The sequence below is a fragment of the Ambystoma mexicanum genome, chromosome 1p, assembly GCF_040938575.1.
Source record: "Ambystoma mexicanum isolate Mex_15411 chromosome 1p, UKY_AmexF1_1, whole genome shotgun sequence".
Classification (NCBI taxonomy): Eukaryota; Metazoa; Chordata; class Amphibia; order Caudata; family Ambystomatidae; genus Ambystoma; species Ambystoma mexicanum.
Genome location: NC_090921.1, coordinates 152,424,016 through 152,436,605, shown reverse-complemented (window position 1 = coordinate 152,436,605; position 12,590 = coordinate 152,424,016). Strand labels below are relative to the sequence as shown.

Here is a 12,590-nt window from a genome sequence, read left to right as displayed (position 1 = left end):
AAGTAATTGCTCTTCATTGATGCTTTTAAATATATTGACTACAATTTTGAGGTTATGTTGCACAACTTGATGTATTTTGTATTTGAAATAAACCAGTAAATGTAATATTTTAATTTTGGTTTAAAATGGATTAGTAAATGTTCTTATAGTGATGTGTGTGGTGTGGGTCCAGTGTTTTTGATGTTGGCAGCATCTGCTTGGCTGATTAGTTGGTGATGTCATTAGGATGTGATTGGCTGTGCAGTGTCTGTTTCTTCAAGTACGCCATTTTGTTGCTCTGTGCTTTTCCCTTACTTCCACTGCCATGTGTAGCCAAGCTCTTTTCTCTGTGCTTTTCCCTTGCCTCCATTTCCCCGGTTGCCAAGCTCTTCACGTGTTTTATTTTGTGGCTCTGTTTCTTTTCTATACCACTTCCTCCTCGAAGATGAAACAGTTTTATCTTTCATTTCTATGCATGCGCGACCAGTGTGCGCATGCTCAGGTAAATTTCGTAACATAGTGATGTCTTACCGGCACCCAACAGTCCTGTTCCAGCTTTTAGTTTCACTTCCTGATAAACTGAGATCACAAGTTTTTCTTCTGCTGCTAAATCAAACTTAATCTTAGTAGCTGCTCCCAGACAAAGCGGCGGGCACACACGCAACCCGGGCACCTTGGCAAGAAGCTGTGTTATCGTGACCTCAGCAGGAGGCGTGTCCAAGGTAGAAGGTCACGAGGGAGGGTCATCTCAGTACATGGAACTGCGCATTTTATTCAGTGCTCAAAATAGTGTGCTACTTGAAACAATCAAACATTGCAAAGGTATCCCACCCGAATATGTATCTTGCTGTGTTTGTGTCCTGTTCCAGTTAGTGACAGGTGGGCAGAGTGCATTTGGATGTGTGCATATCGCAGTAAGAGAAAACAGACTACTTAGCTGCTCAGTCTAGCACCATATAGAATGAACAAAATCGGTTAAACCTTTCTAGGTCTGTCCTACACTCTTTCTACCCCTTCCCAAACTTTCAGTTAAGTTACATACGTGTGTATGTGACCAGGCAAGTGATATGTTGCTTGCCTCGGTAGCAAACAAGAATGTGTTTTTGGCCAGTTCCACGAATGCACGGGGAGAAGCTAATCAGTGCCAATTATGTAGAGGGAAATCATCAGGCGTCTCCAGATCTTGGGGGAATCGCTTATAACTTAGGTGAGGAGAAAGGGCATTCCAGAATGAGAAGCCCCCCTGAGTTAAAAACTCTGTCCCGAAACCTTGTATAACTGAAGAGGTAACTGGATTGGATGTTTAAGGGTAGCCACTCTTAGTTTTCTGGTTTGGTGACAGAGATGCAAGAATTTGGTGATGTGTTCCGGGCCCAACTATGCAGTGCTTTGTTGACTTTCAACAAGATATACATTTTGTTTGCTAATTTATCGGCAGCCAGTGAATGTAATTCAATGCTTACTTAATATAGTTGTCATCTTAGGCCAAAAATTAGCCAGCTGACTTCACTCTGAGCGCTTTGGCATTTCGTTAGCATTTTTGTTTGGAGTCCTAGGTGAAAACTATTGAAGTAACGTGCTGGGCCCTGTCTCACCCTTTCTGGGCCCTGTTTTGCCCTCTGGGCCCTGTCTTGCCCTCTCTGAGCCCTCTCACTCAATCACTATGCGCTGTCACTCTATCTGTGCACTGTCACTCTGCACTATCACTTTAACGCTGTCACGCTGCACTGTCACTCTCTATGTGCTGTGACTCTCTCTGTGTGCTGTCGCTCTCTATGCACTGTCACACACTCTCTGTGCAGCGTGTCTCTATCTCTTTGTGCGCTGTCACTTTCCCTCTCTGTGTGCACAGTCACACTCTCCCACTATGTGTACAGTCACTCTCACCTTGCACTGCCACACTCTCACCTTGAGCAGTAACTCTCTTCACACCATTCCCGCTTGCACCCTTACTTTCCCTCTTACCCTGGCAACTTCTATGATATCCCCTCTTGTATCCTCATTTCATCTTCTCCAACTCTCACCTTTGCTCACAGCCCTTACATTTTCTCTCATCTTTCCCCTCGCACTGTTGCTTTTTCACTTAACCTCCCACAATCACCTTTCTCGCTCATATTTCCCCTCTTGCTCATCATCAATGGCACTCTTCCCCCAAAGGCTTTCTCCCTTTCTTTAATCCTCTTCTCATTCGTGTGCACGCCTATATCCATTCTTGCACCTCCCTTGCAACTTTGCACTCTCCTCCTAGTACCCTGGTGCCTATTAATGCAAAATGCAAAGAACAGCATTAAATGCCCAAACTGTTGGCTTTGCCAATGCTTGTTGTATTGGTTATTACGTTTCCACAGTTTCCACTCACTTCTCTTCTGACCCCTGGTTTACTCTGCTGCCAGGGTATCACAACTTGATTACTTGGGTGCGAGTCCCAGACTCACTCTTTGTCCTGGTGCACTATCCTGCCAGGGCTTTTCCGCTTACTGTTCACTCTCTTGCATCCAGGAAACAATACTTTTCAAGTATTGGGTAACCAAACCTTTAACACTGTTTGTATCTGTATCACTTATGCCACTTCCTTTAGCTTTTAACAATGTTTGTATCTGTATCAATTATTTCACTACCTTTATTTAGGCTCTTGTTTGTGACCTCCCTGACTTGCACGTGTAAAATGAATAAAGCAGACACTTCCTGGACAGGGAATAAGGCACAAAAGAGCAGGCTGCGAGAGTTCAAGGAAAAGTTTATCTAGATCTCTGAGAACGCTCTGACCACATCAAGGTTACAACACATTATATAAGCACATTGGCATATCTAACATATGATGCTACGTTGGACCCGGATTGGTCAGCCAGGGTGGTGTCTTAGGTGTGGGCATCATCTCTTCCTCCGGGTTGGTTGCTTGGTTGGCGGGAGGGTTGATGTCAGACATCTGTGCTCCGGAGGGGTGAAGGTCAGGTCGTTGTGAAACACGGTGGTCACTTTCTAAGCTAAGCTAATGAATACATTCTGAATAATGCATGCACTAAATAATGGTTGATCAAAAAGACCCTCAGTAGTTTATCATGGCACTATACAAATCACACAGGTATCTATATCGTCTATAACATTTGGGTTATACAGGTCACAGGTTTAAGGGTCTTGACCACTATAATACTCTTATTGAACTGTGGGGTTAGTCTCACAAGAATCTCAGGTATGTGGCATTTGTTAGTATTAGGCATGATATACTGCAGCAGGGGTCTAATGTTAGTTGGGGGTCTGTTGGGTGGGCTTCATAGCATGGTCAGCGGTCTGGCACATGAAATGAATATCTTGCAGGGACACGGGGTTAGAATGGCAATAAGTTTCAACTTGCGAGGGTAAGAGGGCAAGGACACTTTTGTGGAGATGGACGAGCTATGTGCTTAGCTCATGTTGGTTCACATGCAGGACAGTGATCTCAGAGGAAAAGAGATGTTTTACATTTATTATTTGTTGCAAGCATCTCCGGCTTCAGCGTGAGAATGGAGCTGAAGAGGTTTCCATTCTGAGTGGGAACAAGGGTGGGCGACATGTGCTCCGAGCTGCTGCGGCGGGGAAAGGGAGAGAGGCATTTTGTGCTACCGCAGTGAGGCCTGCTCACCAAGATGGAGTCGAAAGGGGGTACAAAAATGGATGCCTTGTGTCCTGCTCAGTGGTCCCATCTATGCAAATGTAACCCAAAGTTAACATCGCATAAGGGTGAGGGGCGTACCCACTACTGGAGGCACTTGGTCCGAGTTTTGTACTGAGAAGTGATGGCAGAGAGGGTCCTGTTGGCCCCTTGCTCCCACATACTCTCCTCTGCTGTGGACGGTACCCGGTATTTGCCCTGAAGCACCTTGGTAACCCATTCACTCTCCCTGGGCTTACCGGTCTTCACTGGCAGCTTCAGTGTTTCTCACGTGCAAATTTCTTCCTTGTTGTCAACCCGCTGAGTGAGAGTGCGTTCCGTTAGCTGCCTTGTTCTCGCTTTGCCTTGCTCTGCTTTTGATAGCTCCAGCTGCCCACAAAAAGGATGCAGCAAACGTCTCTCAGCTCGGTGTCTTCGAATGCCGTTCTCGTCAGCCGCTGTACAGCATCATGCAGTATGCTCGCCTCCGGTGTCCCAAACAGCATCATAACAAGACTGATGCAGCTGCAGTCTCCATCTCTCTCTCTCACCTTCTGTTCAGCTGGGTTAATTTGAAACGTCCTGGTCTGGTTTAACTTTTTCCAATGAATAGAATGTGGCATCGGTTTACCGCATCTCTCATCCTCTTCTCAGTATTAGAAAAGGGGGGAATAGGTAAATAACGTTGTTGGCTATTTCAACCTGGGAATTCCCTATTTATACTACACTAAGCTATAGAGGAATGTTTCAAAGGCACATGAGTGTTATTAAGATTTACTGCTGAAGGATTATTCTGATCTAGTATTTTTCTGTCTCTGAAGTTCGTCCTCCCTCACGTGGTCCTTCAGCAGATAGCCAACCCCATGGTCAGAGTCGGGTAGCTTTTTCCTTTCCCTGGCTACGTAAGGGAAGCTTCCCTTTAGAGAACCAGTGAAGATATTGCTAGATTCGTCATAGTGCCCTGTTAATCCCCACGTGGCACTCTGTGCACCTCTCTACCCCCTCAGCATCAGGATCAAGAAAGTAGACTTGGGAGGCTGATTGATCTATGTTTCTGTTTCTGTCTCCTTAACTTGCAGTTGTCTCGGGCATGCTTCTCGTCTACTGCTTTGTCTCCTCCCATTATATATCACGGCTGCAGTGTGCAGCAGGTTGAAAGTGGCAGTGCTGATCTCCGCTAAGGTTTGGATTGGTTGGATTTGCACTTTCCATGCTCAGACAGGGTGCATGAAATAAGGCGCTGTCGTGGTTAAGCCCAGATGAAAAGATGCTCATCCTTTTCCCCCAGGCCACACCTTAATTTTGCCTTTCATTTTTGTTTATTTTTGTATGTAGGCCTTCTTGCATCTGCATTACCAAGCAAATGGAGATATTTTCTGAAGTCTGTGCAATGTGTGTAGCAGTCTGTTGGGGATAGTCCATGTAAATATTGATGCAATAGAAGATTGTTGAGAGTGCTAGAATCTGGATTCAAAATGTATATTTATATACATGTGGATTTGTGATTTTACGTTGAAACAATTCTAACACGCAACCTAGCTCTGTTCGAGCGATGAGAGGGGTACATAGCAGGAAGTGGGTGGGATACAATCCAGGGTTTATGGTTACTATTGACACCCTCATTCTGACCACTGTGGAACAGGAAATCTGCTTCTTAATGCAGATAAACCGCCTTCCACAGGTATGAGGGACATCCTCTCTAGGAAGCCATTTTGAAGGCAGGCCAGCCGACAATCTTTGTCTCCCTCAGCTGCTCATCGAAGTTCTACTAAGTAGATTGAAGAAGAGCCAATGCCTTTCTTTTAATTTCTGCTGCGTCGGGTGGGATCTTGTTATCCCTTACCTGACATCCCCTTATACCATCAGTCCTCTGGAAAATCCTATGTGATGCCAAATAGTGTTTCCTACATGGTTCTCCTGGCCCCTCCACTATTCCTTTCTTTCTTCTATTACTGTGGTGTCCCTCACGCTGTACTCCTGTAATCTCCTCTTCACCTCACCAAGTGCTTGTACCAGCTTCTATGCACTCTGCATCTAAAGCCACATAGTGCAACTGGCCTACCTTCTTTCTCTGCCTTAACCAACCCAGACTGTTATTCCTCTCCTTTCCCCAATGGCTCTACCTCATCTGCTCCATCAGATCTTCATGTTGCTGACATTTCTCCAACTTCTCCTTTTTTTTCTTGCCTCTCCATTCTCTGGGTGTCTGACCATCTCCTACTGTCAGCTCTGGTTGCTTCCTTCTTTTTCTGATCTTCCACCACCTCCCTCTGAGATTTCTTCGACTGCTTCTGATGTCTCCTTCTGTCTTAAGACTACCTCTTCTCGTTTTCTTGTGTTCTCCTCCTGTTCTTTCAACTCTCCCGCTGTTACTCCTTCTGCTTTCTCACTATTGCCTCTGGATATCCCGTCCTTTGCTTCTCGTGATGTCGCTCATGCTGCTGCACCCTCCTTATACGTGTCTCATGAACTCCGCCTTATATTCACTCACCACATCCTCTTCTCTTTCCATGATTTCCTGGTCTGTCCACCACCTCCTGCTTGATTTATTTATCCCGTCCTTTGCCCTCACTGCCTCAGATTTTATTTTCACCTCCTCCTTATCCTGCTGTTTCTCACCTCCTCTTTCTCTCCTTCGTCACCTTCCCTAGTCCGTCACCTCCTCTCTACCAGCCACCTCCAAACCAACCTCCTATTTGCCTTTCATCTCTGCCCTCCAGCATGCTCCTTCTCTGCTCTCTCCAACTCCCACAGCCTTTAGCCAGTCCCTTCACTCTTGATGTGGACCTAGCCACTCTACTTAGTACCTCTCCCTCCTTAAATTCCTTTCTGAAGTTTGCGATAACTGTTGGTGAAAGCTGATGGGTCTGATGGAAGTCATGGGAAAGATTTTGCCCACATTGTTTTGCTCCTCCCCACCCTTATGCAGCCCTGCTCAACAAGCCGATATCTGGCGCCAGCCTCCTTTTTTTCTGAACTTCAGTTGACTGAGTGTTCAGTTGTGTATTTCCTCCCCGTGTGGTATTTTCTTCTGTGGCAGCGGGTTCGGTGATTTCCCTGCTGCCCAGGAATTTGGCTACATCTTGCATGGCATCTCAAAGAGGGAAGGCAATATGGTTTGCTCATAGTAACAAGTCCCTACCGTTCTCCTGAGGAAGGGTGGTGTGGCCCAGTGCATTCTCCCCACACTGCCCCACTTAGTTTGTGGAAGTACCCAGACTTCTTCCTCATCCCTTAGGGCTAGGCAGGGCACTTGTCGTACTGCACAAATGTTTTCAAACTTTATACACTTTCTAATGGTTTGTAATTCGACCTTGTCCATCCCCCTTATGGTTTTGGACCGAACTCTGTATGTCACCCGATCTCTGAAGGCCTCTCCTTTTGTATTCCAATGGCTGCTTTCACATAGAATGTGACATGCAAGAATAATAATCTTAGTGATCAAAAAGGAATGTTAACATCCTATTTATTTTTGACCTTCAAAAAGGGAAGGACTTTCAGAGAGGAGTGGCTTGTTGAAGGGGGAGGAGATTGTAGAGTTGGTGGGAGCAAAAATGTGGTACTGGAAATCTCTAGTTACAGCTGCTGATTCTGTCACTTCCTCCGCAGGTTGGCGTGCCTCTTCCTGAAACGGGGTGCCAACATGAACGCAAAGGACGTGGATGGGAAGGATCCTTTGTCTATCGCCATCGATAACGCCAATGCTGACATTGTGACGCTGTGAGTCCAGAAGGCATTGGTGGGGGCTGGCTTTCAGTGCATACCTTGGACTTGGGGGCGTTGGTTGGAGACATTGGTATCAAACCATGAAATTGTATTTTGAAAAATCAGGACTGTGGAAAGAGAAGTACCCTGTTGAGGGTGGGTTGCCATTTACAGATGAATGCAGAATGTGGTGTAATCCTTAAATGATCCACTGCCCAGGATTTTCCATTACCCTATCATTGGCCAAAATTGTGAGAATGGTTACCACAAGCATTAGGTGATATTCATAAGGAATTAGCTTTTTGCATTCATACTCAATTGAGGACGCGGTTCAGAAGATTGGTGGTAGGAGGCTCGTAGGGAGGTTGGTCTGGCAGTGGCAGAAGCATTTGAAGGTGAGGGAATTAGGCTGGATTCGCGTCATTTGGTGGGCAGATTCTCAGTGGGCTTTCTTTTGGTGGCTGTGGAGCATTACTTTTTTTTTATTTCATCTCCTTTTAGTTAAATGAAGAAGACCCCTGTATCCACTTTATTTCCATTCAGCTTTTTTCCTGTTTTATGTATCGTCAGACACCTCAACTGTTCAAAACCAATGAGATGAAAATGTTTGATTGCTCTTTAATCTTCTCACCCAGGCTTCGGCTGGCGAAGATGAGGGAAGCGGATGTGGAACTCGGACAATCAGGTTTGGCTTGTAATTCACTGAAACTGTATGTATGTTGTGTATTTATATAGTTCATTTAGCCATCTCTAGGTGCTGGGGTGAGAGGACATCCTGAGCCCGCACCACTAGGGCCCACTGGTATCTCTGGCAGGCCCTAGAAATCTGCAGGGCTTTTAGGAGGACAAGAATCTAAGCAAATCATGTTCCTTCCTTTGTATGTGGGAGTTTGTTTTGAGCTTGGAACATAAGATGTCAAACAGTTACCCCCCTTGAAGGTGGGGCCCGGAACTTGATTAATCCCTGAAGGTGTACGGGTGAAGGTGGGTCCCTGAACCAGATTAGACCCTGAAGGTGTAATGGTGAGAGTGGGGCACTGAATCCGATTAGCCTATGAAGGCGTATTGGCTGAAGCTTGGCCCCTGTGCCTGATTTGCCCCTGAAGGTGTAAGGGTAAACCTTACTGGTTGGCATGAGCATGCGTAACATGGTTCAACAGGTATAGTCTCTGTGTACTTTGATAGAAGGAGGGGAGTAGAATTGAAGTGATTTGGGAGAGGACACTGCAGGACAGAATAAAGGATGATCGGCAAAGCTGTGTATGGGGCCCGGCACTGGAATAGAAGAAGGTGCTGTAGGACAGGTAGAGCTTCATTGGCAACGCTCTTAGTGTGGGCCGCGGTACTGGAGTAGCAGCGTAATGTGTGTGCCCTGATTGAGGTATTTCAGCAGAGCCGTGTGCAGATACCAGAACTGTTATATTGTTGGAATTTTGGATAAAGATGCTTTGGCACATCTGAATGTGGGATTCAATGGTCGCTCAAAAGCAAACTTAAACTGCGTTGGCAGGATTGCTTGAGTAAACTGAACTCGAAAAGCAGGGGAGCTGCAGGGCAGCATTCAAATGCACTAAAAGAGCTGCATCTGGAGGTGCAGAAAGGGAACAGCAGGGAGTGCTGAAGGTCATTGGCAGAAATGAGTGGACCCAGTACTGGAATAGTAGGGGAAGGTGCAGGTCCGGATTGCGGTGCATAGTTAGTTTTGTGTGCTTACCAGTGCTCCTATAGAAGTGAGTGGTGCAGAGTCATATTGCAGTGAATTAGGTTGTGTGTGTGGGGTCCATTCCGACACAACTCCTCTTTTTTGCACGTGCAAACGCAGTGCTTGTGGTAGCTAATACAGCCCTAGTCCTGGAGAATCGGGTGGTGGTGCAGGTCAGCATTGAGATACATTGGTGGTTCAGTGTTTGGGTGTATCAGCAGAGTGGTGAGTGTGGTTCTCTAGTGCTGGATTTGTAAGGGTACTGACAGTCAGTATGGGGATGCATTAGTAGCCTGTTTGGGATCTAGTTGGGTCAGTATTCTGAAGGGAGAGTGTGACCATCCATTGTTCACTTTGTAGGGGTGCTGCGAGACAGTATAGGGATGCATTGGTAGCCTGTGTCAGGGTTCTAGTTAGATCCTTATTCTTGGGAGCTGTGTGTGGTTCTCCAGTACTGGATTTGTTTGGGGTGCGGCCAGTCAGCATGGGGATACATTGGTAGTCTCTGTTTGGGTTCTAGTTGGGTCAGTATTCTGAAGGGGGAGTGTGGTTCTCCAGTGCTCACTTTGTAGAGGTGCTGCCAGTCAGTATGGTGATGCATTGGTAGTCTGTGTTGGGGTTCTAGTTAGATCAGTATTCTTGGGAGTTGTGTGTTCTCCAGTACTGGATTATTTGGGGTGCTGCGGCCCATTGATAGTCTGAGTTTGGGCTCAAATCTGGTTAGTATTGTGGTGTATTAGCAGAGCTGAGTGCGTTTCTCCAGTCCTGGATTGACCGGGCAGTAGCAGTTATGAACTCTGTCGCATTGGTAGATCTATCTGTACGTCATACTTATTGAACACACGGGTGGGGGGCACTTGTAGGCCTGATGTCCAGTGATGCATGCAAATTATTATTTGCTGCTTTATGGTGTTCTTTCCTCCTCACAGGTGATGAAACCTACCTCGATATCTTCAGAGATTTCTCCATGATGGCTTCCGATAATCCAGAGAAGTTAAACCGCAGGAGCTTCAACCTCAAACTCTCTACCTTGTGAAGAAGCGAGGACACCAAAGACTTATGTACCCAGATGGTTGCAAAGCTTTGTGTAGAGACCGGACCGTTGCTGTCCCCTGTCACCTCTGCACACATGATGACTAAGGTGGGGCAACCCAGAGAGATTTGCCCCAGTATCTGGTGGGCGTTGAGCCTTCAAAAGGCCTCCATGGAGTTTGCGACATCGCTGCAGAATTTGAAGATCCGGAAGGGCTATATCTAGGCTCTGCTCACTTTCCCTTGAGTTCCCGGCCCCTATAACCCACCTCCTTTCCCGCCACCTCGGCCTGGGGTTTGATCTTTTTTTACAAGATTCCTTTTGTATTTATCCGAGGATGGTCCTGGAAGACTTTGGATGCATCTGGTCTGTACAGGATAGATGGGCCAAGACCTGTACTCATAGGTCAGAGTATTATAGATTATTTGCCTGAATAGCTGCATCCGAGTGATACGTACTTGAATATGTGCGACATAAAGCCATATGTGTGCCAGATGAATTTTTACATGCACATATGTTCGATCCAATTGCTTCCTGCACAGGTCTGCTGGTAGACCATTACCTGTGCATGGCTTCCAAGGGGTTCCGTACTTGCCAGCAACAGGGGCTTCCTATGCACATAGGTGTTCCAAGGCTCTTTCTTGAGAGAGAGAGAGAGAGAGAGATCGAGAGATCGAGAGATCGAGATCGTTCTCTCCAAGGATGTCTTTAGCCTGCCTAGATGTAATGAAAGCTGCTTATGAGAGATGTTCTTACCAGCAGGTATGTAGCAGAGTGGTTTACACTCCAGGGGAATACTTGCATGCATTTTGAGAATACACTCCATCTGCACAAGTATCCCAGGTTGTGCCTTCAACTACAAAGGTATTGGGAGTCGTCTTATCTGTACATTCATAGCTACAGAGGACCTTAACACTCTGCACCTGCACATTTGTGTTTGGGATGGTTCTTAACTGCTCTAGAAAGATTCCTACCTGCATAGGGGGTCCCTGCAACATATTGTTCTCACCTGCACTTGAGCTTTTCAGATCTGAATGAGCAGATTCTTACCTGCATACTCCTTTGATAGTCTCACCTCTCATTCTGTCGCCTCAGGGGAATCATAGCTGCTCCCTTTCAGGAGTTTCCTGATCCCACATACCATTTTAAATGACTGTTGCCTGTTGCTTTGTTTCTGCCTGCTGGCCTCCTCTCTTCCGCACTTGCTTCTCCAATTCTGGAAAGTGAAACTCACAAGCATGATCATCGTGACCCAGGGGTGTTCCGCCCACTTTATATTGGTGTGACCACAGGACGTGTTCAGACGTTGCTCCTTAAAAAGCAAAGAGGTGTGGATGTATATGCCTGTCTACGTAGGGTTTGCTTCTTGTGAACTTTTCTTACCAGGTAGTCTTCTTCCTGCAATAGTGAAGGGTTTTTGGGCAGCCACTATGGGAACTCTACCTCGGCTGATCCTAAGGCCATGGTACACCTTTTTCCACAAGAGCTTCTGAGTTGCCCAAGGTGTCTGCACAGACTTACAGTATTTCCTCAGGTTCTTGCGTAAGCCACCCTTGAACCAGGGGTAATTTGTGTTCAACGTGGGCCTAGCACGAAGCACTAACCCCTTGCAATGCTATGAGAAAGTGGCAATGTAGAGTTCCTCTCCTGCAATGCCCCACTGCTCACAAGAAGGCTAGGTGAGAGGATCTCAGGACTGCATCATTACGTTCATTGTGGTACACATGGAGCGGAGCGCACTAAGGGTGGCGCCCTCATCCTTTCACGTGTTCTTCTGAAGTGCAGCACTTGAGCTTTTTATTCGGGGTTACTGATGGAGTACACAGAACCATTGCACCACACAGGAGCTGTGTGTGTCCGTAGGTTCATGGCATTGTGCTCTCTGACTGGTTTAATCACTTGAAGGCGTTTGGAGAAGCTGGCCCTCCTCATGCTCCTGGGCTTCTCCACAAACAAATGGAGTTGCCAGAGTCAGAATCAGATATAGAAAATAACTCCATGCATATATGCACTTTGGCATCGCGGATTGCAGCAGGCAAGCCTTATTATTTGGCATAGGATCTCCCCACGCCTTACGCCTGGAGGACACATCATTCGCGTACATATAAAGTAAAAAGAAATAACTTTATTGGACCACACTATACAACTCCAGTGATTACTCGCTGGCATATTTTCTCTCACCTAATTTCAAAAATCAGTAGCATACAATAATAAATACATGTTGATGAAACAGCATGTACTTGGTTAATGGAAAAATGTATACACCTTTTGTAACATCAAGAGACGTGACTCGCTGGATGAATCTAGTCTCACACAAGGTATCCTCGAGACCTAGTTATGTCTCCAAACGGAACTCTCTAACACAGAAGTGTTTTGGGCATTTTAACTGAGCTTCTGTAAGACTAACTAGATACAAAGAAACATATTACAGGGTCTTGCATCAAGGACCAATTTCATAAAGAAGTCCCAGTATTCTTCCAGTTAACATTTCCATGAAATGGATTGTATGTGATGTTGATTATCAAGGGAAAAGGCTACTGCTA

At 46.1% G+C, this 12,590-nt stretch overlaps 1 protein-coding gene across 3 annotated transcripts in view; it reads left to right on the top strand.

The window, feature by feature from the left end:
- ACAP1 (ArfGAP with coiled-coil, ankyrin repeat and PH domains 1) overlaps window positions 1-10,540 on the top strand; it is a 671,900-nt gene extending 661,360 nt beyond the window's left edge. For 2 of the 3 annotated variants that reach the window (XM_069645612.1, XM_069645621.1), the window contains exons 20-22: window positions 7,217-7,327; window positions 7,948-7,997; window positions 9,944-10,185. In XM_069645612.1, the coding sequence (XP_069501713.1) occupies window positions 7,217-7,327; window positions 7,948-7,997; window positions 9,944-10,050 (268 nt within the window). In that variant the 3' untranslated portion in view covers window positions 10,051-10,185. Of the gene's footprint in view, window positions 1-7,216; window positions 7,328-7,947; window positions 7,998-9,943 lie in introns of all 3 variants that reach the window. The other variant, XM_069645604.1, reaches the window with a different exon arrangement.
- Window positions 10,541-12,590: the final 2,050 nt, after the last annotated feature.